The 27,870-nt window shown below is 45.3% G+C and overlaps 1 protein-coding gene across 2 annotated transcripts; it reads right to left on the reverse strand.

The window, feature by feature from the left end:
- Positions 1 to 12,748: 12,748 nt before the first annotated feature.
- Positions 12,749 to 27,750, reverse strand: Nup42 (nucleoporin 42). Of its 2 annotated transcripts, XM_021626174.2 has the most exons (7): positions 27,540 to 27,750; positions 24,203 to 24,419; positions 22,321 to 22,415; positions 18,376 to 18,452; positions 17,651 to 17,737; positions 14,370 to 14,454; positions 12,749 to 13,759 (listed from the first exon to the last, which is right to left on the reverse strand). In XM_021626174.2, the coding sequence occupies exons 1-7, from the start codon at positions 27,664 to 27,666 to the stop codon at positions 13,194 to 13,196; spliced, it is 1,254 nt and encodes a 417-aa protein (XP_021481849.1). In that variant the 5' UTR covers positions 27,667 to 27,750; the 3' UTR covers positions 12,749 to 13,193. The 2 variants fall into 2 exon arrangements, with proteins under 2 accessions (XP_021481849.1, XP_060229760.1); XM_060373777.1 differs by lacking the exons at positions 22,321 to 22,415; positions 27,540 to 27,750 and having other exon boundaries at positions 24,203 to 24,328.
- Positions 27,751 to 27,870: the final 120 nt, after the last annotated feature.

The following is a 27,870-nucleotide window of genomic DNA, read 5'->3' on the forward strand; positions in this document are numbered from 1 at the left end:
TGTCTGATGTTCCTGAACTAAAAATCAGCTGACAGTCTTCCTTGTGAGAATTCAAATTTCTCTGCATAGGTGTTCTGGTACTTGAGACTCAAAGAAGACACAGGTAATATGAACAGCACTGACTACATGCAAGATGGGTCACTGTGCCACACAGACATGAGCATTAAAGTGGACAGGATTATCAGGGGCATGAAACTGAGTTCAGAGATTGCAGGGATTTTTTTTTTTATTTTTATTATTTTTTTTTTTTTGTACAAGCCAGATAGTAAATACCGTGGCCTTGTGGCCGGCGTGGTCTCCATCACAGTTACTCTACTGCACAGCTGTTGTGGACAAGCAGCCGCTGACAGCATGGGAGCAAGTGAGCATGCCTGGGCCCAGTAAAACTGCATGCACGGACACCGAGGTGGAGCCTTATGTAACGTCCCTGTGTCACACAGTATTCTTAACGGGTTGGGTGTTTCTCAACCAGTTAATTAAGCCAAAGCCTTGCTCTGCAAGCTATGCTGAAATATTTACCCGGCTGGATTTGGCTCGTGGCCGTAGTCTGCTGACTTGTCCCAGGTAAAGAAGGAGCCTAGGACAAACAAGCAACAAGTAAACAAAACTTCCTCTTGCATCTATAGGAAGGGGGAACTAAGCAGAGAAAAGATAGGTTTTTAAAGTTTTTTTCTCTCACTTATGTCGTTATGAAAGATATGCTTGTGGCTGTTGAAAATGGCTGAGCAAGGGAGGAAAGAAGCCTGGGAACCAATTCAGGGAGAAACGTGAGTGGTAGCAATTTCATGCTTGTCAAGTTCCAATTAAGAACCTCTTTCCCAGGTCTCTAGCTGAGGCTGGCCTTGAACTTCCACTCCTCAACTGCAGAGATGACAGGAAGGCAGTGTCAGCATGACTCACAGCTTGGGCTTTAACTGAACCAGATGTCCCTGTAGGTAGAATTGGGTGGGTATCCTGTTTCGTGTGAGGGTGTGTCTATCACAGGGATAAAGGGATAACGAAACCTAAGACTGTACGCCGCAAGGCTCTAGGCAGAAGTTAAAAGAGAGCTGTGAAACACTGGCCTGGCCACCTGAACAACAACAAAGAGCATGGGGGAGGGGAGTTGGGGGGGAGATGGGAAGAAGGAAACAGCAGAGTGAGAAGAGGGGAAGAAGTTATTAAGAGGGGACGGTGGTGAGTGTGATCGTACCACAGTCCTGACATATATTGGATTACCAAAAGGAAACTAATTATCAAAAATAAATAATTAAAAAAGGTAGATGCTCCTGAAGCAGCATGCACGGAACTCAAGACTGTATAAGGACTGTTCCCCACAGCCCTTAGGTAACTTAGGGATACTGAATTCAACAGCAGCTCTTTCATGTAGATACTTGGAACCAGAATGGTGGCTGGAAGGGTACATAAGAAGGCAGGGAAGAGAATAAAGGAGCAAGGAAAATGTGATGCAAGGAAGAGGGCCCATGGAGGGCTGAACGGAACATGCACCTGAAATTGAGAACTGCAGTGAACAGAGGACAGTAACACAGCTGACAGGAAAAGGCTGCTTTTCCTGAGCAGACGGAAACCCGAGTCCTTCCTGTGGGGTGGGGACACTGATCTTACAGGAGACTTCGTCACAGAGAGCGATTTGCCCCATAGCACGCTCAGTACTGGCACAGGGGTTTGAACCCCTGCGGTCTGCCTCCAGAATTTGCCCTTGATCCCTCCTCGCATACAGAGGGCTTGTGTGGGGGTGGTTGCTAGCAGACCTGCAGAAGCTATGCTCCCTCCTTTACTTTATGCCCTTTGTATTTCAACCAGAAACAAAATTCGATATATAAGTTTTTCATCTTAAATTCTTTTATTCCAGTGTGGTCTTATGCATATTAGGCAAAGCTAGCTACAACTCTAGATCTGAAATCTTTTAAGGAATATTTTCCCTGTGGTTTTAACCACAACAGTGACTATTTTTAGTCAAAATGAGGAGGCCATGTCCCTTGCTGGGGGCACGGAATGAGCTGTGAGTGGCTCCACAAACAAACAGCAAGAGTAACAGAACAATCCCAATACACAGTGACTCAGGGCACAGTTTTGACAAAGGCACAGGCACAAGTTAAACGCTCTCGGGATGTCTCATCTCTATGCGACTTGTAGTTCAGTCCTGGCCCCTCTTCCTGAATCCTGAAAAGCACGAAAGAGGAAAGGAAATGATTAGAACGTCAATGGACTGTTTCTAAAGGACGGTTAAAGATTTTTCCATTCAGCCCCTCCGGTGTTAAACTGATCTTTCAGGCCAGCATTCTGGAGTTGGTTCACATTTTTTTATTAGCTGGCAGTAAGAAGCACATTCTCAGTTGGTCTGACGCTGGCTGGAGACCACAGCAAGCACTGGAACCGCAAACAGGCTGCACTCACTCAACTGATTGGTGTTTGCTGGTGTTCAAAAGACCCCACTGACCCTGGTTCTCAGGCCCTGAGCCTTTCGTCACGTGTGTACTTCATTGGCGTGGTACGCCAGGCTCCGGAAAGGGAGACCCTGAAAAAGGACCGTAAAGGAAGTAGACTCGGCTGGCAGGAACACGCCGGAGCCTGCGAAAGGAACGCTGGGTGTCTGTGGGGTGCTGGGCCAGGCGCCCCAGCTGTCACATGGGCCTGGCAAGGGAGCAGAGTCTCTGCGAAGGAATTAAGGGCAGCCCAAAGTGGCAAAGAGAGGCCGGAATGGCAGAGCGTCAGCTGGGCCTGGCCCCAGGGGGTGCGGCAGGCACCTGAAAGGCGATCCTGATTGCGTGAGGACCCCTCTGCCGCAGCTTGTCACCCTCGACCCTGGAGCTCAGTGGATCTCCTGGCAGGACGCTGCTGTTCCACGGCCTCACTCCCGTTATTTGACACACAGACCTGCCATTCAAAGGCTTACTCCAACTCTTAAGAGATTATAAAAATATGCGTTAGCAGACGTCCTTTGGTGAGATGGATGCTGGAAGAGACGTTTGTCGATAAGACGAAGCAAGAACCAGGACCCAACAGAGAGGATGTGAAGAAACTTGAAGATTTTAAGTTCTCTCTCCCTGGCTATCCCCTGTACACACACAGAGAGAGAGACAGAGATACAGACAAAACACACACACAGTTTTAATAATTACCAGCATTTTTCTGTTCTCCCCATTCTACAGACACCAAATGGTCTCATGGATTGCCGGAAGAGCTCCTGAGCCCTGACAGTAAAGGTGAGAGTGAACATGTGTGTCCAAAAGTTGGACAGTCTGTGACTGGGGCTATTTTCAGTTCTGACAAAGTAGACATTGTTGCCATCAATAAAGCCTTGAAACTGTAACTGCTGTTACATTACAAGAAGATATTCTAGACAGAGGGCCTTGCATTTCTCAGTCTATCAGACTATTGAAGCAATGGACCCCCAAAGAAAGGGGAACAAGGGGGAACAGGAATCTCAGTTGGGGGAGAGAAACTGCACCAGCCAGTGGGCATGTGTGTGTGTTCATGAGCTTGTCTCCCAGAAAGAGATTTCACATCGTTCTAACAACTTGTCAGACCACCTTACAGGACAGGACTCCTGATGGTGGGTGTGGCTAACTAGGACTAAGCTCAGCTGTGGAAACGCTGGACTCTAGTTAAACTGCAATCTCCCTTCAGGACAGGAGATAGATTTGAGGGCCACCCTTGATCCCTCTTCCCAAACTCTGCCTTATTTTTCTGCTTTTCATTTTTAATTAGACTCTTTTATTGGCTTACTGAAGATGATTGGCTGGGACCTGACTTGGGGTTGTGATCCCCCAAGTTTGATAATGCTTTGACCTCTGTTTCTGTTCCGCTATGACACAGATCCATGTCAGTCTGTCATGGACCTGACATGCTACCTGGAGAAAGCTGCCAATTATGATGACATCAAGGAGATAGTGAAGCAGGCACCAGATGACCCCTAAAATATTATCCTGGTATGCCTTGAGGACCAGATTGTCGCCTTTTGGGGTTGGTGTGCTGCTATGTATTCTAACGCTATGTATTCTAATGCTGGCCTCCAAGATCTGGTTGCAGCTGAGATGAGCACATCCTTACATACACGGGTCTCTGTTGTATAAACTTCGCTCTATCTAATTTAAAGTTAATTGGTTAATAAAATTGCTGAAGCCTGTAACTGGGCAGAAGAGAAGTAGATGAGGTTTAGGTTCCCAGGTTTGGGATCTCAGAGAGATCATGAGGTCGGGAGGAAGGGAGAGAGGAAGAAGAAGATGCAGTAGGAGGAAAGAAAGCCAGAGCAAAGGAAGTTGCCATGAGGCAGTATGGACCACGAGGGCTGGCCTGATGTAACAAAAGTAGCCCAGGCAGGAACAATTGTGGCAAGTAACTTAGGGTGTGCAGCTGGGAAATAGCAAAATAGCTCAGAGAGTTGATACCTGCCCAGTTATGGTGCTTTAAAGCTTTTATAAATCCAGGAGATCTCTGTCTCGATTATTTGGGAGCTAGCTGGGGTAGAAAAGCCCTCTGGAGTCTAATGTCTATTTTCACAACAGTCTCCTGTTGTGACCCCAGGGCTGCCATTGCACTCAACAGCTACACTGGCAAGCTCGGTTCCTCATATGACAGTGAATTTGACTATAGCAATAAGATGGGATCCAGGGGCTCATGGTTCACTCAATTCCAAGGATGAAGAAGTCTTGGACCACTCTGGCCAGCAAGAGCACAATAGCAAGACAGGCCTTTGATTGCTAGAGAGTCCTTGCCCAACTAACCCCCTCAGCCCAGGATCTCTCTTCCTCCTAGTTCAATGCCAGACCCTGTGGCATTAATTTCTAATCATTTCTTCGCTGTTATTTTAAAAGAAACCCTTGACACTTCCTGACACTTCTCAGTTTGCATCACTAAGGAACACACTTAGAACTCTAAATTGGAAGTGAAGAGTTAATAACTACTGAATGTCCCTTTATACCTGGCCCACAGGTCACTATCATGATCTCCACAAGAGCATTCATCATCCCTGTGTAGCTGGTCCCATCTATACCTGTAGAAACAACCCGGGAGAGGAATGGCTTGTTTCACTCACGGCTTCAGAGATATCAATCATCAGGCTTTGGCTTCATTGATTTTGGGCTTGTTTCACTTACGGCTTCAGAGATATCAATCATCAGGCTTTGGCTTCATTGATTTTGGGCGCATCATGGCTGTGAAAGCAGGTGGAGGAGTAGGTAAGGGCCAGATATAAACTTCAAAATAGCATCTCCCATGATGTCTCACCTGAGGTTTCCAGAATCCCCTAAGACATCATCATCAGTAGGGAACCAATTGTTCATCACGTGAGCCCATGTTCAAACCGTGACAGTGGTTTGGGGGTGTGTGTGTCAGCACAGATCTGGGTTACAGGCTGTGGCAGGATGCCAGTGGCTAACATTCCTTTCTAGATCCCAGGCTTGTCTTCTAAACTCACAAGGCTGTTAGAAGAACTCAGTTTCTTGCAGCCATGTGACAGGATCCCCATGCTTTCTGGACAGACACTGTCACAGCTGTCTGTTAATCTTGGCAACACCAAGCCTAAAGCATGCAAGCTTGCTGTCTCTGTATCCTCTTCTCCATTTGCCTGTGAAAGCATTTTAATGATGGTTTCTGTCTCACGATTCTGTTTGATAGCTCTTGTCAAGGCCACCATGACCTCCATATTTGTGAACCTCACAGACTTTTCTCAGCTTTCTCCTTGTTTCACTTGACAAGTCAAACAACAGAAGTGTGTTACCTATCATCCTATCACAGTCTAAGAAGCCAGAAGTCTGAGATCACAGCTCTGGCAGAGCCATGTTCCCAAGGGCCAGCCAGTTTTCCTTCTGTTTCAAACATTAGTAATTTACTTGGAAATTTTGTTTTAAAGATTTTTTTTTTAATCTATTGTTTGTGCTGAGTTCTCTGTAGAAGTGTGGGCTCTTAGCTGCTGACGGCTCAGCAGTTTGTTTTTAAGTTTTTCCTTTAAGTTTTTTCCTCTCTTCTAAATCTCATGAGTAGGTGGGAAGCAGCATCTTTGCTGGGAGAAAGCACTAGCTTCCAGATGCAACAAATGAGTACAGACGAGAACGAATGGACACTGATCACATCCTTGTGGCTTTAACAGCATTCCCATCTCCCATGGTACATCTCTTCAGATAAAACCGAGCCTTTAAAACAGATGTGTCTGGGAACAGCAGCAGAGCAGTGCTTCTAAGGCCCACTAGAAACAGTGGTGCTGGTTAAACTTATTGATGAACAACACCTGTTCAAACAGTTTGCCGTGTGACAGTAAAAGAAAGTTTTCCAAACAAAACCCAGCAAGTGTGGCCTGTGGGAAACTGCCTTCCACATTACCCTGGACATTTCCCCGGAACCTGAGGAGTTAAAGGTGTGGTGCAGGAGTGTGGCTGGGTAGGGGTGGGAGCGGGAGCTTGGCAGGGAGGGAGAAGACAGAGAGGAACTTCTCTTGTAGGAAACGGCCTTGATGGCATTTAGCAGGGCACTTGGGGATACGAAGACAAAATGAAGAGAGAGACAAATTTGAAACAGTGTGTGCCCACTCCGGCACCATCCCCGGAACAAAACAAGCCTTTTCCCAGCAATTAAGCAGAGATGGGAAGTATAGCCAAGCTTCAACTTGCTGGATGGTATTAAAAGTCAGAAATGGGCTGGCCTGGAGAGATTTATAAGATGATGATGATGTTGGTGGCGGTGTTGGTGACAAAGGCGATGGCTAGGAGGAGGAGGAAATGATAATCAGGTTTCTGAAGCAGAAAGGACACATGGCATATTTCTAAAACATACTCTAGTAAATCATCTAAGGGGGAAGCCATGGCTACAGACCATAATGCACGAGCAGGACACTGTGGGATGGGCAGGACCATTCATCTTAAAGGAAGGGGCTAGGACAAAGTTGAGAAGCCAGACCCTGGACTGGGGGCAAGCCAGATCTCAGCTCTTTGGGAATAGGAGTTGGAAGCTACAAAAGCTCCCTCCCATAAAAAAAAGGCTAAATTATGACAGGTTTACACAGTGGGACGGGACACTGGGCAACCACTACAGAACCAGATGGGCAGCTGGGTGTGGCGTCACACGCCTTTAATCCTAGCACTCAGGGAGGCACGGGCAGGAAGATCTCTGAGTTCAAGACCAGCCTGGTCTGCAGAGTGAGCTCCAGGGCAGTCAAGGCTACACAGAGAAACCCCGTCTCAAACCTAACTTTGACCAGGTTTTTGTCTGTCCTCCCTGCAAGAATGAAGTGGGAAGGCAGTAAAAGGAAACCAGCTGGGGGCATGTTCCTTGCCACGGGGATAACCATTTAAGCAGGAAAGTAAGGACTCAGACTCTGCGGACACAGGATGCCAGCCAAGAGGTTGGTGGTGCTCCCAGCCTAGAGCAGTCCTTTGCAGAGTAAGTACACAGGTCACTGTCAGGACAATGCGGGGCACTTCCGGTTAGGTGGTGCTAGTTTGTGCCTGTAGCAGCCCAGGAGGCTGGGTCCTCATGCCAGGGAGCTCTCCCTGCTCTTAATGTCTATTGCCTTGCCTTTCCATTGCAACATACCCGAACCAAGAAGCTGTCTACACCCGAGATCCTGCCGTGGCTCCCCATTACCTGCCTACACAATGAAACCCCACACCTCATGCTGGGGCACGCTTCCCCTCCTGCATCTTCCTTCCCCGAGTGCTGGGATTACAGGTGTGTGCCTCCGAGCCTGGCAAGCAATCTTTTTTTTTTTTAATAATTTATATAACTTTATTTTATGTGCATAGGTGTGAGATGGTCAGATTCCCTGGAACTGGAGTTCCAGTTGTGAGTTGCCATGTGGGTGATGAAAATCGAACCTGGGTCACTCTGGAAGAGCAACCAGTGCTCTTAGCCACTAAGCCATCTCTCCAGCCCTCCTGTTTTTTGTTCTGTTTTGTTTTGTTTTGCTGAAGGCCAGTAGGTGGTGCAGTTTCTAAGGCTTCTCTGGAAAACGACACCATTTTCTTCTGTCTCTTCTGTTCCAGATAATTTTGAGGTGGGCAGTGATGAGCAGAATGGTTTGTTAGGTATGTTCATAGAGTTGTTGAATTACTGCAGCGAGAACATTCCCTTTTAATTACGTATGTGTCTGTATTGTTTAACACTATTATCGCAGGGCTGGGGAGGGATGCTAAGAACACTTACCTCTTGCAGAGGACCTGGGTTCATTTCCCAGTACCCATACTGGGCAGCTCAGAACCTCCTGTAACTCCAGTTACAGGAGCTCTGACACCCTCTTCTGTCCTCTTTGGGCATTGCACACACACACACACACACACACAGTGCACATATACAAACAAGCACACACACACACAAACCCATAAATCATAGCAAATAGAAATATAATTATTACTACGGACCAACATTATTAAATAACACATGCAGAGCCAGGTCCAATTAAGCTTGAGTTTGTTGGAGCAATTAAAACAAAATTTCCAGAGGAAACGATGCGGGGTGGACAGTTAAGTATAATGTTCAGATAAAAGACAAACACCTTGCTAGGGTAGAAATGTCCTGAGTAGCGCGTGGACCTTAAGCTAAAAGCTATCCATTACCTTCTGAGATGCGTACTGAACTGTCTTGGTTTTGTTTTGGCTCAGTGGCACAGCTGAAGCATAAGGGTGGGGCGGGAAAATCGGTTGAATTTGATGGTGCGCATACTGCATGGAAGCATCACCATGAACCCCATTACTTTGTTCAGTTAATGGGAGTTAACTGAAAAGCCTGCCATAGACAGCCGTGGTGAGCACAGGCCGGCCAGAGTCCTCCCACTCAAAGGGATTAATGGGGAGAAGAGAGAACGTTCATAGCAGCTTTAGTAATAAAAAATTTAAAAGCAGAGAGCTAGAGAGATAGCTTAGTGGGTAAAGGAGCTCTCTGGGTAAGAACACGAGCTTTTAAATTCAATCTCTGCAAGTCCTATTGAAATGCAGGGCTTGCTGGAGCCCCGGGGCTGGGGAGCAGCCTTCCTGGCCTCTCTGGGCTCTTCAGCCTGATTGGTGAGCTCCAAGCCAATGAGAGACCTTGTGTGGACAAAATGCCTTCCCTGGGGAAAGCCATTAACAAGGCTTACCTCCTCCCCCTAAGGTTGCAACACCGTAAGGAGAGGAGAACCAGTAAGTTCGTTAGGCTTACAGAGCAGTGGGTGAGGGGCTACAGGCAGGAGAAGAGGTGATGACTTCCTCATGGACGCATAACGGAACCCTGTCCACTCTCCTTCCTCACCTCTACCTTCCGTCTCTGTGGCGGCTTGATTAGGTACGGCCCCCATAGACCTATGCACGTGAATGCTTGGCCCCAGAGGCTCATAATCTCAGACTGCTCAGTCCCCAGTTAGTCAAACTGTTTGAAGGTTAGAAGGACTAGGGGGTGCGGCCTTGTTGGAGGAAACGTGTCACTTTTGAGGTGTCAGAAGCCCAGGCCAGGCTCAGTCTCTCTCTGCACGTGGACCAGGATGTATGTAGCTCTCAGCTACAGCCTCTAGTGCCAGCCGTGCCTGCAGCCCGGCTCCCCGCCATGAGGACTAATTCTCTGAAACTGCAAGCCGCCAATAAAATGCTCTCTTATAAGAGTTGCCTTGCTCATGGCGTCTCTTCACAGCAATAGAACACTAAGTGTACGAGAGCCGTTAGGCTGGCTGGGCATTGTGGCACACGCCTGAGCCTCAGCACTGGGGAGGCAGAGGTGGGAGGATTGCAGGTTCAAGGCCAGCATGAGAGACTCAGGGAGATTGTGCCTCAAAACAAAATGGAACATTGGAGACAATGTTAGCCAGGAGGGTAGGGGCCGGCACTCTCCTGCAAGTTTCTCCCAGTGTTGTTTTCCTCAGCAATGGAATCTGGAGCCTAAATGTCTGTGCTAGGCACCTTACACTGTTTCAGATTTAACCTTCTCACGATCATGGTCACAGATGTTAGTGACTCTGCAGATAAGACTTAGAGGTTAGCTCCCTCCATCTTACCCTGCTGTACAACAAAGATGACTCACCTCAGAGTCAGTCTCCACAGGCTCACTGGCCCTCTGTTTAAGCTCTGGCCCAGCACAGGCCTCCACCCAGCACCCCCACGCACACACCTGGCTGTGTGTTTTGTCAGTTTCCCCACCACTCTCAGCTCTCTTTCAGGGCAGGAGTTCCATACCTTCTGAGGACAGCACTTCCTTCGCCCTGCTCCTGAGGGCACTGAACTTCACTAACGAAACTGCTCACTAATGAAATGAACACTCGGAAGAGGAGAACTGCAGAGGCACACCACACAGGATGGGCATGGTGTAGAATACACTGACACAGAAAGAGAGCGACCACCGCGGAGGTGACCAAGAAGGGCTTCCAGGCCAGGTGCCAGAAAAGGTCAGGCCTCTTGTTAGCTGATTGACCTCCGGTGGGAATTGCGGATCAAGGTTGCAGCGCCTGAATCATAGGCACAGAGGAAATTAGCCCATACGTGTAACAGGACCCTGTCTGTTACCTAGCAAGAGCACACTAAAACTTGAGCCAGCAATACAGACACAAACACACACACAGGTTCTGCCTGGGCACTCTTCAGTTGCTGACCCCCAGACCCGTTTCTTGCTGATAGAGACCCACAAATGTGGCACAGAGCCCTCACTGCAGCTCTCTGGGGTCAGTAACTCAGCTGCCTCTTGCGGTCCACGACTTGAGTCAGGTTCTTAGCCTCCTGGCTCCCGACACCAGTGCTAGGGCCCACGTGTACAGTTTGGTTCTACATTGTGGGCTTTGCTGCCTTTAGTTTTCATTTTCTAAATAACTCATAGCATTTTCCTTTGAAAACTTTGCAGGGTTTGGTAATTTGGAGTTCCATTAAATGGACATTTTCTGCTGTGTGCAGATACACATTAAACAGACCCACCACGAAAACAAACTCACAAGTCATTTGAAGTCATTTGAAGTGGCCAAAATACAGCTGGATAGGCTTGTTTTCAAAACTTGCCTGGGGACTACCTGGGGACTCAGTATATTTCCAAGCCCAGGCCAACTGGGAAGGCCTTATAATCCAGACATAACAGACCTAAGGTAGCCGAGGGCTTCTCATGTGCATGTATGTGCATGTTTTTTTATGTGTACGGGTGAGCATGCATCTGTGGCCGGAGGACCGCTTCTGGGCTTGGTCCTCTCCTGTCGTCTACCTTGCTTCCTAAAGGGTAGTTTACTGTCCTGGAGCTCTCCAAGCAGGCTGGGGCCAAGTGCCTCTCTCTCCTAGGATTACAAATGAGCACAACTACGGCCAGCCATGGGTGCTTATTCTGACATACTGAGACTAATGGGTCCATATGTGTGTCCTTAGAGCCGTGAGGACACCTAAGGGAGCCCGTTATCAATTGTTAGGTTTGGAATCCCTCCCATTCCTACGCTGAAACTTAATTACCACGTGATAGTAATAAGGGGGGCCGTGACGTCACTAAGTCATTAGGGTGGACCCCTAATGATGGGTTGGGAACCCTTGGGAGGACAAGTTTACTCTTAAGGGAGGACACAGCCTTCGTTGTTTTGCTGTTTCTCCCTCTGCCAGAATGAGGATGTAGCAAGCCATCCCTGAAGGACAGACTAGGCACTCAGAAGACAGGAAATTCTACTTTACATATGGAAACTCCCGTTCTGTATAAATATCTCAGGCAACAGGAGTAACTAAGCATTCCTCTATAGGTAGGTCTCATCGGAGGCCCCAGGGTTCATGGGGCAGAATTCTAGGCCCCTATTCCGTTAGAACACACAGGCCAAAGGAGGAATAACTTAAGGATAGTTCTAAACATCAAACATAAAAACAAATGCTAAGCATGGGCTTGGTTCCACATGTTGAGGCCCCTGAACTGTGTAAGAGGATTAGAATGTGGGCCCTCTGGGGACTGAGTCTACATGTATGCATGAACATCCGGCCCCCAAGGTTCATGGGGCAGAATTCTAGGCCCCTATTCCGTTAGAACACACAGGCCAAAGGAGGAATAACTTAAGGATAGTTCTAAACATCAAACATAAAAACAAATGCTAAGCATGGGCTTGGTTCCACATGTTGAGGCCCCTGAACTGTGTAAGAGGATTAGAATGTGGGCCCTCTGGGGACTGAGTCTACATGTATGCATGAACATCCGGCGTGCCCATCTTTCGTTTATTCACTTTTGTCCGACACATGTATGTTTGTGCACAGGTATGGGCGGTGGTGGTGGGTGTCTTCCCCTATCGCTCTCCATCCTTAGTTTCCGACAGGGTTTCTGGAAATGACTGATCTAGCTAGAATGGCTCATCAGCAAGTTCTGGGCATCCACTAGTCTCTGCCTCTTCAGTGTCGGGGTGACAGATTCATGCACTAAGCGCTGGGTGCCCAAACTCAGGTCCCTAGGCATATGTGGCAATTGCTTTACCCGTTCAGCTATCTCCTCAGCACCTTCCACAGTTCTTTGTTCCGCATTCAAGTCAAGGGTTGGGACCCAAGGGATGGTTCAGAGGTTAGGAGCATTGACTACTATTCCAGAGGACTGGGGTTCAGTTCCTAGCACCTACATGGTGGCTCACAACCATCTCTAACTTCAGTTCCAGGGAGTCTGACACCCTGTTCTAACCTCCGTAGGCACAGACACAAATGCAGGTGAAACACCCATACACATATTTTAAAAAAGTCAGCATTGGGGGCTGTAGCTCAGTGACAAAGAATTTGCCTATCATACACAAGACACTGTGCCTGGCTTGATTTGCAGCAGCCACTGTCCACAGCCCTACGTAAAGGAACAGGTAACAAACGGAAACAGAGTGAAAGAATTCGTTTATTCAGTATGCTGTATGTTTAGTTCCACTCATAATTACAGCACAAAAGAGTCCCCTTGCTTCCTGACTTTTCTGGCTGTACTTTATTCAGCTAGGTTTAAAAAAAAGTTAAACTTTAAAAGCCTGCAAATTACTGAAAGTGTACATTCCATGTTTATATATATTCTATATATATACTCATTCAAGACAACCTCAAAGGCCATCTTTAGGGATGGAGGGCGGCCCAGGTAGAACTCGCCTTGCATGTGTGAGGCCCAGGGTATCCCCAGCACTACAAAAACATTTCCTTGAAAACCATTCCGCTCTTTTCCTGGGGGTCTCGCACGGGCCTGGCTGGTGTTGTGCCGTGAATTTGTAGCGTTCCTTCTGGTCGGCCTCGCAGATTGTCGGCATGCACCACATGCTGGCTGTTGAAGCCTGACCTTTACACAGTCAGCAGCTCGACGGGCGGGGGCTTGAGGGGGATCTTCCCCAGGGTGAATCTCTGGGATTGGAACTGTGCTAGCTCCTCTCTTGTCAGCTGGTCCCGGGGTGTGAAGAGCACATTATCTTTGGCACTAGAGACTGGGAGGGAGGCAGATGCGCTGCTACCTCCAAACACATCGTGAGGTTTGGCAAATACAGTCTGAGACTGTGGGCCAGGACTACCAAAGCCAGTCCCAGAAGCGCCACTTCCAAAGGCAGGGGCCACTGCGGAGCCAAAAGGGCTTGCTGCCAAGGAAGCTGGAAAGCCTGAAAACCCAGGGGATCCAAAACTGGAAGTTTCAGGGCTCTTGAATGAAAATGAAACAGCAGGTGTGGCTTCAGGTTTCCCGAATCCAAAGGCTGGAGCGGAGGACGAGATGGCAGAACCAGCAGAGGGCCCAGCCCCAAAGGCCGGGTGACTTCCAAACACGGATGTGCTTCCAGAAGGGGCAGCGGCAAAGGCAGGGCTTGCTTTAAAACTGAAGCTCTGAGCATTAGTGCTGGTGCTGTTGTTCACTGGGAAACCTAGAAAAGTAGATCACAGTCAGAACACGGAGCCACGTTGCTGTGTTCCCTTATTTCAGACATGCGTAGATAGGTACTGAAGAGTCTCGGGGCAAGTAAAAATGAAGTGAGGGCAAACCCCCTCAGCCCCACTTGCACTCCTAAGCGGGGTGTGCACTTCCCGCTTGCCACACGTTTCGACAAAGTTCTCAAAGGCATTGCTGCCACAGTAGTCATCTCCTATCAAATTCCCGAGAGTCTTGCTAGGAGGGCCAGGCTGGCCCTGAACTTCTGATGCTTCACTTTAGCCTCTGAATGCCGGAATTGTATGTCTATCATCAGGTCCAGTTTCCTATGAGGCTGAGAAACATTCCTACAGAGCGAGTTCTAGGCCAGGGAGGCACAGTGAGACCCTGCCTCAGAAACTGAAATACTTCTACAAGCTGAACTACAGCAACCCCCCAGCCCCTCCTCCCAGACTGCCTTTCCCAAGCACTTCTTGAGCTAAGTTCTTCAAGGCTCCATAATGAAGGAATTTCTGATAATTATTTAAAATGGTGATTCAGGCTTTCTAAAGTTGAAACCTACAGAAACACACTTTTCTGAGTTGGCAAAACACTACGTCTCTTACCTGACGACCCCAACGTCCCTGTTTGTTTATGTCCAAATCCAAATGCAGGTGCTACCCGACTGACTCCATCCTTCCCATCAGAGAGCTTAAGGGAAAAAACAAACAAATCATACAATACTTGCGGAGTAATTCTCATGTACTGTTGGTATACACTAAATTTTGAAAATGTATTATTTAAATATGTATTTAAATGTTTAACATATATAATGTCCATAATGTGATCATGAAAAGGAAAGGACATAATACTCTATAAAATGTACAATCAACTAATACGAATGTCTATGGAAAAATGTACTAGAAATGAGCAATGATTATCTCTAGTTGCGTAATGATTTTAATTTTACACTTGTTAAATTTCTAAAAACAACAGACAGTACACTTAGAAAAGCATTTTTTATCAAGATACACTGCACCCATATGTACAAATTTCAAGAATAAATATAGTTGTGTTTTTAAAAAGTGCCCTTCAGTGCTTCTAGGGTTAAACCCACGTTTGTCAGTCGCTCCAGACAGGAGGGCATGAGAACATGCCCAGACTGCTCAAACGCTTCACGTATGCTGTAGCAGCCACGGTGTGGAAAGCTCACTGCCAACCCCTGGCCCATCCTACCCTGCTGGCTGCTGCCCTTCAGGGAACCTTTCACTGACTCCTTCCCCACAAAACGTTTTTCATTTTTGTTTTTGAGACAGGGTCTCACTCTGTATCCTTGGTTGTCCCACAACTCACTATGTAGACTAGGCCTTGAGATCACAGGTATCCACCTGCCTGTACCTCCTGAGTGCTGGGACTAAAGTCTGCACCATCACACCTGGCTCCAAGACCTTCTTAATCAAACCAAGTCGGCTGAGCTTGGAAGCATCTTAGACAACTTTGCCGCGGTCACATAGAGCAGTGGTTCTCAACCTTCCTAATGCTGTAACACTTTAACACGCTCCTCAGGTTGTGATGACCCCAAAACATAAAATTATTTTAGTTTCTACTTCAAAACTAATTTTGCTATTGTCATGAACTGTAAAATAAATACTTGATAAATGGCTCCTGTGAAAAGGTCTTTTGAAACCCCCAAAGGGTCGTGACCCACAGGTTGAGAACCACAGTTTTGTGACATATTTCAGTGAGTCCTAATACACTTATGATCACCACAAACACATCCAGAACATTACTATTACCCTTTAGCGCTCTCTAGGTCCTTTCTGGGAAGATAACTATCCTTTCTCCATTTCTTGCTAATTGCTACAGATGAGCTGTGTCCTTCCATAGTTTCATAATGACAGGACTATGCAGGCTTTTGGTTTTTTTTTTGTTTTTTTTTTCTTGCTTCTCTTTACTGGAGTAACACTCACCAAGACAAAAGCAATGAGCCAGGCAAGGTTCGTGCACCCCTGTAATCCCAGCACCCAGGGAGGCAGAAGCAGGTGGATCTCTGTGAGTTCGAAGCCAGCCTGGTCTACAAAGCAAGTCCACAACAACCAAGGATACAGAGAGAAACCCTGTCTGGAAAAACCAAAACCAAATAAACAAGCAGAAAAGATAATGGCAAGGATGGCACGTGTTAAGCCACCTCAGGGTGGCCGTTTCAGATCAGCAGCAGAGCAACCTCCCTCTGTTAGCAGAGCTGCAAACTCTCCTCCCAGAAGAAGCTGTACAGCTCCTCAGACTCAGTCAGCACTGTTCTAGCAGCTGTCAGTAGTGGGGATGGGGCCACTTCTCAGCTGGGGTCAGAACATGCCAAACAACCCACTGAATTCAATGGCATTATACAACTGCAAGACGGAATAAGCACATCTTTAAGTACTTGTATCTGTAGTATTTCCCACTTTGCAAAACTAGTCCTACCTCAATAAAAACCTTACACTAGAAAGAGTTTTTACTTTTATTTATATATTTGGAGACAAGGTCTAAGTAGCCCTGGCTGTCTTGGACTTTAGTAGATCAGGCTGTTCTCAAACTCACAGAGATCTGCCTACTCTTGTCTCCCCAGAGCTGGAACTAAAGTTGTCTTTGCTATCTTGTGGGCTATTCTTTTTCCCCACCCTTTATCACCCCTCCCCCACACGGTTGCACTCCCTATCAACTAGACAGATGAAAAGAAGAACAGAGGAAGCAGGAGAAAAAAGAGAGATCCTTGAATCTAATTTCTTTCTACTTGTTTCTTCTTTGAGCACAACTACTAACAAACTACAGACAACTCCCCTGAGTGACCGAACCACCAGCCTTGCCTCTTGGGGCCCTGGCATTTTAGACCCCCTGAGAAGTTCCCAGAATTCCAAATGTCTCACAATCACAGAAACTATCTGCAGCTCGCAAAACTGCGCCTCTGCTACAGCACAAGTCAAAACAGTCAACTGCTGTGGACAGTCTGAAGCAGCCCCATATCCCACACCTAGGATTAAAACAAAAACACATTCTTATATTTCTGTGTTTTTGAAAAAAAACCAAAATTCAAGAATTGTCACTACATGCCGCCATGTCTAACTGAAAATTATTTTTAAAAAGCATAACTCTCCCTACTTTTCTGAGAAACACAAATAAGTTCTAGAGCTTCAGCTATAAGTAACCACATGGCGAGGATGTGTGAGCTCATGCTGAGGACCTGTGAGCACATGTGCAGTAATCTTCCAGAGACTTTGCTTTGCCCTTAAAATTCAAAACGAAACACCCTCTGCCAAAAAAGCACTAGAGGGGCTGGAAAGATGGCTCATAGGTTAAGAACACCAACTTTTCTTCAAGAGGACCTGAGTTCAATTCTCTGAACCCACATGGGAGTTCTCAACTGTCTGTAACTCCAACTCCAGAGGGTCGGACACCCTCTTCTGACCTCCACTGAACCAGGCATATACTTGGTGCACAGACATACATGCAAGCAAAACACGCATATAAAATAACACACACACACACACACACACACACACACACACACACAGCAATAGAGCTAGCTAGTGCATGCCTTTAGTCTCAGCACAAGGTAGACACACACAGGATCTCTATGAGTTTGAGGCCAATCTGGTCTACACACTGAGATCCAGGCTAGCCAGGGCTATTTCAGATGAGACCTGGTCTCAAGAAACAAACAAAAAGCAATAAAAAGCTAGGCACGGTGGAGCATGTCTATACTGCTAGCACAGAGGAACCTGAGACAGGTGGTTGTGGATTCAAGAGCAGCCCGGGCTACCCAGCAAGTTGCAGGACATCCTGATCTACTTAGTGAGATCTTGTCTCAAAAACAACACACAACAAAATGCAATGGATACTTCTTTGAAGAAAATTCTTCAATACTCACCAGAACTCCTTTGGTTGACATATTTAGATTTTTCAGTTCATTTATCCTATTCCTCCATTGACTTACTAGCTGTTGAACAGAATTCAGCTGTAGAAACAAAACAAAACAAAACAAAAAAACAATTCAGAATTGAATGCTTAACCTCTGGCTCCTGTTTGACAGAGGTATGAGCTGCCTCCCTGTTCTCCAACTCCTTGTATCTCCTGGCTGATCACCTCAAGTGCAGAAAGAGTGCTACCGGGACAGGAGGGAGTTATGTGCACTAGCTGGAATCCCGACTACAGACAACAGAAATTAGTGCCTTCAGGCACCTGCCTTACTCTAACTGACCCGCTCATGTGCTTTTCTTCTGGATATCTGGTATGTGAAGGTTGTAATCTGTTTAGCAGAACTGCTGTTTATGTCACTTTTCACTCATTTTTCTAGTATTCACCATGGGATCTGCACCTAAAAGAAGCAATAATATCTTTCAAATGACAGATAGGCTGAGTTCCAGGACTGGGTGATGGGAAACTTATCATAAAAATAATATCCCTAATAATATAGTACATCATTATTAATTCAGACAACTAAACAATTTTTAAAAAGTAGTCAAGAAAATAAAAAAAAGGCACTGACATATACATGAACAGTTCTCACCAAATGGGCCCAAACACAAGCAAGCAACCACAAACACATTAAACAACCAATTGCCATTGAGGTAAAGGAACAGGAAACAAACTTACATAGCTCTGCAAGTTATTGCTGGTTAACAAGTTATGGTATTCAAGCCTCAGCTCTTCTGGTGAAATGTCTGTGAAACCTGAAGTGAGGAATCAGTTGGAATTTAGACAGTAAGTACTGTTGATTCTGGCAGTGAGGCTGGAGTGTGAGACAAAATGTGATAGTGCTGGTTATTGGAAAAAATTCAAGGTCGCAGGAAAAAACTCAAAGCCTACACACTACTGCTTGAATTATTAAATTAGAAGAAAATACAGCTATTTCATCCATGAATAAAGAATTCTGTAAAGATGAAAAGAGCTGACTACATACACATTCAAGTTCTAGTCTAAAAAACGCTGTGAAGTTTATAACAAACACATTTAAAAGGCAAATGATAAATCAGGAACACCACAACTGCACACACAAGAGTTAACATTCTTAACACAGAAGAACTGTTCCTATGTCAGCACAGCTGCGGGCAAAGGCAGACAGTGCAAGAAGCTCCCAGAGTTTCAATGGCAAGCAAAATTTAAAAACGCAACTTAGAGACAAAACGCTCCTCACAGACTAGCAAACATTAACAACATGCTTACTGTCGCTCAGGTTTTGGTGACAGATGCTGTTCTGGACACACTAAGGAACTTTCTGGGCAAACTGTCCATAAGCAAGCACATATGTTGAATGCTCACAGACTCACTACCCTTCTAGGACTTAACTTCGGAGACATATAACTACATGTATGCAGATAAAGGGTGTTATGCAAAAAAAAAAAAAAAAAAAAAAAAGGCACTCTAGTACTTTCATTGATAAATTAAGTGTGGAATACTGGGATTAGAAGAATGTTTGCCTGGCATGCACAAGATCTTGGGGTCATGTTGAAAAAAGGAAGCAAGCAGAACAAAAATAGACAATTACTTTATATACATAGAGAGAAATATATAAACACATAAACAACATGGTATGTGGATGTGCTGCCTACATGAATGCATGTGCACCGAGTGTGCCTGGTATCAGATCCTCTGGAACTGGAGTTACAGACATCACAGCCACCATGTGGATCCTAGAAAATTGATCCCAGATCCTCTGGATCTGGAAGAGCGGTCAGTGCTCTTAAAATGCATCTATTTTAAAGGAAATAGCAAAACTGGTTTCAGGTTCTCTGCAATCACTTGTTCTTCATCTTCTAATTGCTAACAGGTAGTCACTGAAGTAGACAGTAAGAATGAAACTTACAAAGCTCTGTAAGTTACAAAGCTCTTGCTGCTTAGCAAGCTCTGGGATGTAAGAGCCTCAGCTCTTCCGGTGAAATGACTGTGAAACCGGAAGTGAGGAATCAGTTGCAATTTAGACTGTAAGTACCGTTGATTCTGGTGGTGGTTTTTACCATCTACATCAATGACTGTACCTTTTAGCACTGAGAAGATTAAGAAAGGAAATGTTCATATTTTCTACACAGGCTTCCTGGAACACAGGCACCACTTAGTTTACTCCAGCGGTACTTACATTACAGAACAAAAAGCACTTAGGAATCATACTGGATGGTTTCTTTTTCTGTATCTAAAATATTAGCATCCTGCTAGTTCAAAACAGAACTCAAATTTGACCAATTCTGTTTCCACTGCCAAAAGCTCTAACGAGGTCATCGGCAATTACTTCCTAACTGGTCCCCCTGCCTCTCATCTTGTCTCTGGATCCCAATAGCTCACTCTCTGCCCTGCGCCACGGAGTGATCCTTTTCCAATCAGACCACACCCCTCTGCTTAAGCTATTCACAGCTGTGCCCTCAGTGTAAGTAGACCCACCATCACGTGGGCCTTGGCTACCTCTCTGGCTTTACGCTGCTTTATTTCTGTTATTTTCTTTCCTCACTTTTTTGGGCTCATTGCTCTCACATCAAGGCCTTTGCATTGCTATGAATGGCTTCCACAAATCTTCATATAGGAGATAACTTTTCTTCACTTGGCTTAGCTCTAACAATTTCATAAGAACGTAACAGCTCTCCTTCAAGGAACACTGTTCACCTCAATTACTCTCTGTTCTCAAGGTGTGCTCAACCTTGTCTTCTCTGAATCACAGAACACAGAAAATTATTTGAATAGCTATTTTCTTAAGTTTTAAAAGGGTGGTATATGATGGCTAATCCTGGCCGTCAACTTGACAATCTTGAAAGAACTCAGTTGAGGAAGTGCCTCCATTAGACTGGCCTGTGAGCATTTCTATAGGGTATTTTCTTAATTACGGATTGATGCATGGGGGCTGAAGGCACAGCTTACTGTGGGTAAAGCCATCCCTCGGCAGCTGGACCTGGCCTATGTGAGAAAGCTAGCTGAGCAAGCCTGGGAAGCAAGCCAGTGAGCAGTGTCTCTCTGTGGTTTCTGCTTCGAGCCCTTCTTCCATCAGTGATGGCCTTTTAAACTGTAAGCCCAGTAAACCCTTTCTTCTCCAACTTGATTTTTGGTCAATGGTGTTTATCACAGCAACAAAAAAGCAAACTAGGACATGGTATAAAAGAAATATTCTAACTACAGGAAAAAAGTTCGCCTTTCCCCCGTGAGACAGGATTTCTTTGTGTAGCCCTGGCTGTCCTTGAATTACCTCTGTAGACTAGCCTGGCCTTGAATTCACAGAGATCTGCCTGCCTCTGTCTCCCAAGTGCTGGGATTACAGGTGTGCCCACCACTACCCAGCATTCATTTATTTTATCTATCTATCTATCTATCTATCTATCCATCCATCCATCCATCCATCCATCGGAACTGACTCTATAGACTAGGCTGGCCTTGAACTCCCAGAGATCCACCTGCCTTTGCCTCCCTACAGTGTTGGGGTTAAAGGTGTGCTCCAGCACCACATGGAAAAGTTAGCTCTTTATAATGAACCACGCTCGTACCCACATACATTTCAAAACAAAACCTTGCCGAGTAGCACCTCGACACCCCTGACTATTGGATTCCTGTATGTGTGCTTCTGCATACATTCTGCTGCAGTACGGCTGTTGTGGAAGAACAGCATCCCACAGACATGTCACAGAAAAACAAGTCTCAATGGCCTTTTCAGACAAGTGTGGCTATTTTCCTTTGACAATGCATCAATACTGAAAAGGTGGGGTGGAAGGTTTTTGTCTTGTTTGTTTTCTGAGACAGTGTCTCACTATGCAGCTCGGGCTGCCCTGGATGGAGCTCACTATGTAGACCAGGACAGAAGCTCCTAGAATTCTGGAACACTGACTTCAAGGGCTCCTGGCTGTGCCATGGATGTTGTTTTTCAACAGGATGAAGACTCAGGATCTCCCTGAGCAGGCTTGGAAAAACTTGGCAGCCCAAGTTTCAAAGGCCATAGGGATCACGGAAAAAAGGAAACAGAAAGAAAAAGGAAACAGAAAGAAGTATTTTAAAGAAATGCCATCCTTGTAGTTCTTCATTTTCAAACTATTCAGGAGAGTCTCAACAGGCTTTATGAAAAGTGAGTATCCTCTGAAGCAGCAGAAGAACCAATGTGAGCGAAGGCTCTAATGGCGGGCATCCTGTGAGTGTCCTGGCTGCTGAGGTAGGAGGAGGCGCTGAGGCTTCTCAGGAAAGCAGAGCTTCTTCCCAGGCTGACTGAACTGGAACTGTGGTAGGTCCTGATTTTACTATTCTTTCTTGAGACTAATACAACTTAAAAGAACTATATTATCCAGACTGAGAAGTCTCTGGATTATGAAGTTCAGCTGAAATAGTTGGACACTTTAAACAAAGGCCAAATTCCAGCTCTTCCTAAGTTTGGAATAAATTTAGTTAGTATGGTCTTAGTTTTAGAAAGTAGAAATGTTAGAATATATTTTAAAAACACAAGTACTGGATTAGGTCCATAGCCTAGTGGTAGGCCTTTTGCCTAGCATGTATGAAGAGGCCTAAGTTTGGACCTTACCTTAGCACTCAACAAAAACTAATGAACCAATAAGCCAACCAAACATGTGTCCCAGTTACCTGAAATGTTAGGTTTCTTTTTCACTGGTGAGTAAACAGAAAACATCCACTGCCCCGACGATTCCCAAATCTCTACATCTTTAACAATTCCTTCCCTAAAAAAAAAAAAAATGGAAATTTTCACTTGCTTGTTAAAATTTGTTATTTATGAAGGTAAGTGACCAAAAATTTAAATTCTAACAAATACACAAATTTACATATTTTCTATTGTCTCTCTTTCTTTTCTTCTTCTTCTTTTTTTTTTTTCTTTTTGGTTTTTCTGGGCAGGGTTTCTTTCTGTAGCCTTGGCTATCCTAGAACTCACAGAGATCCTCCTGCCTCTGTCTCCTGAGTCCTGAGTGCTAGGATAAAAGGTGTGGCCAGCTTTCCATCTCATTTTCTGAAAAATCTTTTTTTCATCAGACATTCACAAAAATGTAAAATTTTAACCTGGGTGTGGTGGAGCTGTAATTCCAGCATCTGTGTGGTTCAGGAGAACTTTGAGGCCAGGCAGGTTAATACAGTGAGTTTAAGGTCAACCTGGGCTACACATCGAGAACTTGTTTCCAAAACAACACCTTGTATTTTGTAGTTATAAGTAATCTAGAATAATTAATAATGTTGGCTTTCTAACTCACAGAAAGACTGATCAATATACTTACGAATTATCAGAAATAACTAAATACAATAGTCTTGTTAGCTAGAAACAGAAAAAGTTCTAGTGTCAGTTACAGAGAATCATTCAATGTAACAATAGTGGTATGATAGCCACAAATATCTTACTCAACTTTTCTACCTTATAATACAGAAAATGGGTCCATGCACTTAAAAATATATTTTTTAATAATTCATTTTTAAAACCGGTATGGTGGTGCACACCTTTAATCCCAGCACTCAGGAAGGCAGAGGCAAACGGATCACTGTGAGTTTGAGGCCAGCCTGGTCTACAAAGTGAGTCCAGGACAGCCAAGGCTACACAGAGAAACCCTGTCTCAAAAAGTCAAGAAAATTATTTTTCATTTTATGTGCATTGGTGTTTCGCCTTCATGTATGTCTATGTGACGTTTTGGATTCCCTGGAACTGGAGTTGCAGAAAGTTGGGAGCTGCCATGCAGGCGCTGGGACTTGAGCTCAGGTCCTCTGCAAGAACAGCCCTGAGGTCTATGCCCCTAACAGCTAATCTGAACAAAATTATAGATACATTTGGCCCTAAATTAATGTTTCTTTTCATCTAGAATGTGGCCATTAATTACTAAAGTGAGAGATATCACAAAGAATGTTATTACACTTAGAATCACAATAAATAGAACTTTGCCTTCTTTGTACACACACCCTAACTGATGCTTGCCCAATACACTTAAGATTTAGGTTTAATCCTCATTTCAGAACAAACAACTGATCGTGGGGGCACACACTTTTATCCCAACACTCAGGAGACAGAGGCAGAGACCTCTGAGTTCCACATCAGCCTTGGCTACACAGAGACCCTGTCTTAAAACAACCCCAGCAGGACCCCTCCCCCCCAAACACACACACCTATAATTCCACTGTTTATGGAACTTCAGATAGGGTAACTGAAATAAAGGCTTTACAAAGAAAAACAGGTGATATTATCAAAGATATTATCAGCAATCTTCAGGACCACAAGTGTTTTGAGTTACTAGATACTCTGTAAAGAACAGAGTGAAACGGCCTGTGAGCAGGACTAACCTTTGAAATGTGCTAATACAGTAGGACGTGTGCAAATGCAAGCCAGCCTAAGAACGAACAGTGGAGCAGGTTGGCCGAGTGATAGAACCATGCCGAATTCTTTGTCGTGTTTTTCAAAATTATTCTTTTTCAAAGAAAATACTGTAAATGCTTCTAGAATTGGGTGGTGATTTTCTATAGAATTTTAACTTACAGAAGTTTCTTTTCATCTTTCGGCTCATCAGAGGTAGGTGAAGCAAAGGGGTTTTGAGATGATCCAAAGCCTCTGCTAGTGGCAGATTCAAAAGAGCCAAATAAAGGTTTGTCTTGATCTCTGCTGCCACCCCATGGCGTGGACTTGGGGAAGCTGGATGGCTGGATGACATTGGAGTATCTCTGGCTGCTGGCATTCCACCCGCGTCTGTTACTTCCTACAATAATCAAGAAAATGAAAGAATCAGAAAATTTCAGAGTCCCTCTGTGGTAGGCTCCTGTCCTGTTCCTGTTTTCTCCCGCTTCCAATGTCTATCCCATTTGCTTTCTGAGTGAGGATTGAGCATCTTCCTTAAAGTCTTCCTTCTTGTTTAGCTTCTTTAGGAGTATAGATTTTAGTATGTTAATCCTATATTATATGACTAATATCCACATATAAGCGAGTATATGCCATGTGTGTCTTTCTGCTTCTGGGATACCTCACTCAGGATAATCTTTTCTAGTTCCCACCATTTGCCTGCAAATTTCATGATTTCCTTGTTTTTAATTGCTGAGTAGTATTCCATTGTGTAAATGTACCACAACTTCTGTATCCATTCCTCAGTTGAGGGGCATCTGGGTTGTTTCCAGGTTCTGGCTATTATGAATAAATGTCCTTGTTGTATATATGCTTGAGCCTCTTTTGGATATATGCCTAGGAGTGCTATACCTGGATCTTGAGGTAGCACTATTCCTAATTGTCTGAGAAAGCGCCAAACTGATTTCCAGAGTGGTTGTACAAGTTTACATTCCCACCAGCAATGGAGAAGGGTTCCCCTTTCTCCACATCTTCTCCAGCATGTATTGTCATTTGAGTTTTTGATCTTAGCCATTCTGATGGGTGTACGGTGAAATCTCAGGGTTCACCCAGAAGGGTATCAAAGCAGATGCTGAGACTCATAGCCAAACTTTGGGCAGAGTGCAGGGAATCTTATGAAAGAAGGGGAGAGAGAAAGACTTGGAGGGGATAGAAGCTCCATAAGGAGACCAACAGAACCAAAAACTATGGCCTCAGGGGTTCTTGCAAAAGACCAAGGACCATGCATGGAGATGTAGCCCATGGTTGCTCAGTCTCTAAGTGGGTTCTCTAGAAAGGGGAGCAGTGGCTGTCTCTTTGATCACTTCCCCTCAGGGGAGTGCAGCTGTACCAGGCCACAGAGGAAGACAATGCAGCCAGTCCTGATGCGACCTGATAGGCTAGGGTCAGATGGAAGGGGAGAAGGACCTCCCCTATCACTGAGGGAGGGACATGGAGGAGGAGGAGGGAGGGTGGGATTGGAAGAGAATGAGGGAGGGAGCTACAGCTGGGATACAAAGTGAATAAACTGAAATAATAAAAAAATAAAATAAAGATAAAAAAGAATCAGAAAATTGGTAACTTTTCATATCTTGGGAATCTTCATTACATTTATCTTATGTCTTGAAATTAAACAAAGGCTAATAAAGTGCTATTTTCTACTAGTTTTAAATGACAATCTCTTTACAATTCATAGTTTGTTACATGTTATAACAAATCACATAATGTTCTAACTGCATTTAAAAGATGAGATCAAGGTCAGGTGTTGGTGTATGAATTCAATCACAGCACCATGGAGGCAGAGACAGACAGGAACTCTGGAGAGTTCCAGGCCAGCCAGGGCTACAAGAGTGAGGCCCTATCGCAAACAAACAAATCAAAAACCTCAACAACAACAAATGAGATCAAGAGGACTAGAAATCCAAAGAAAAATAAAGATACATTGCTGAGTTCAGTTTTCATAAGGATATTAAACTGCTTGACCATGGGAGAATGAATAGAAAATACTTGATAAGTCATAAGCTTCTTTAGTGGGAGAGCCTTTGCCTTGCATGCAGAAGGCCCCTGGTTTGACCTAGCACTGGCTGTATGCGTGTGTTTGGGAAAAGCTACGTTTCCGTTTATTTGCTTCTTCACTGGACCATACAGAGACAATGAGCTAAAGAGGACAATGAATAAACTGGACAATAAAAAGCATTGACTCTTACTTTCTGTCCTTAAATATATATGTAAAAACCATTTATCTCAGTCTTTCCTCCATGGACACAATACCCGCATACCTATCCTTCCTATGGAGACAACAGAGTTTATAAAGGGTAAGAAAAGTACAAAGTAGATTTCTAACACCTCATAAGTATGAAAAAGCCAATAGGACTTCCTTCCGCTTTTGATATTGTTAGTAAACTTACCACTTCCTAGTTAAGGCTAAGATGAAGGTAATTTATCTTACGATTGATTTGGAAAATGTGATTTAATATATACTAAAAACAAATACATACTAAAAATAAAACCCATATTCTAAACTATTTCATAAATCCAAAAAGAAAAAAAAAAGTGTAAGAGACAGCTGAACCACATCTTTGAAGCAGAAATTAATGGCATTTTGTTTTGAAGTTCCAAATCCTTTATGAAGGGATAACAGCATAGACACGACCTTCCTTTATGCTGCATTCCATGGCCCTAATTTTGGCCTTATAATTCCAAAGCATTCTTTTTCTTTCTTTTCACCCTAAAATTTTATTTCTATTTTGTTTTTCATCTAATTATATACTTTTGAACTACTACACTTAAAGTAGGTTCCACAGATGATATGACAAACATTACTCCCAGCAGTTCCTGGGAACACACCGGTATTTATTAGAACCTAAATCCTAATTTTTGGAATACTTCACTAGATCGGTGGTAAATGATATAATCTGTCTCCTCCACGGAGAGTAGAAAGAACCATCATGGAACACAAGGGATCAGGTCCAGGGGAAAGGGAGGCACCCAGTGATAACGTCAAGACCTAGGTGCCAAAAATACTGTTTTTTCGAGACAGGTTTCTCTGTGTAGCCTTGGTTGTCCTGGCCTCGCACTCACAGAGATCGCCTGCCCCTGCCTCCCTGAGTGCTGGGGTAAAGCCCTTGTGTGGTCCGGCTGGTTTAACGCCTGGCCCCTGAGTACCCTTTCCTCAAAACCGGTAAGGTTCTTAGGCCAGCGTCGCACCCTACCAACTAACGCCCAAATTCTAAGAGCATGTGATCAAGGAGGGCAGAGAAGACTCCGGGTCCGCGTAGACCCAGGCCAATTCTCCCACTATGCGGTTTTTGATAAACACACTTCTAATTTAATAACGCAGAGTCTGGCACTAGCACCCAGGTTCAACGCCCTGTCCACATCTGATCAACCGAAATCACTCGCCCCAGCGACGGCAGGGAGAAGCGTCGGAGGCCAGGGCAGGGGTGGGGTTGTGCGCGCGTCGGCATCACGTGACCCTGGCTCGCGGGTCCTGGAGCATCACCTGAGGGCGCTTGCTGCGGCGGTGGCGGTTGCCGGCCTCCGCCCGCACCCCGGGCGCCGGGATGCTCGTTCCAGCAGCGGTCTCCGAAGCGGCACCGGCCTTGAAGGAAAAACTGGCAAATGGTCATGGCAGCGCCGTCCCGGCTCGTCCCAATTCGCGGTCTTCTAGTCAGCAGCGAGGGCCCGGTTCCCGGCCGCCGAGGTCCCGCCGTGGCTGTGACGTCATCGCCCCGCGCCCAGAGCCTCGGCGGCGTGTCGCCATAGCGATGAGCGGCGTGCGCCTTAGCCAATGGGATTTGAGAAGGGCAGATCCGTCAGGCGGCGTGGAACGA

The sequence above is a fragment of the Meriones unguiculatus genome, chromosome 21 (genome assembly GCF_030254825.1).
Source record: "Meriones unguiculatus strain TT.TT164.6M chromosome 21, Bangor_MerUng_6.1, whole genome shotgun sequence".
In the NCBI taxonomy this organism is placed as follows: Eukaryota; Metazoa; Chordata; class Mammalia; order Rodentia; family Muridae; genus Meriones; species Meriones unguiculatus.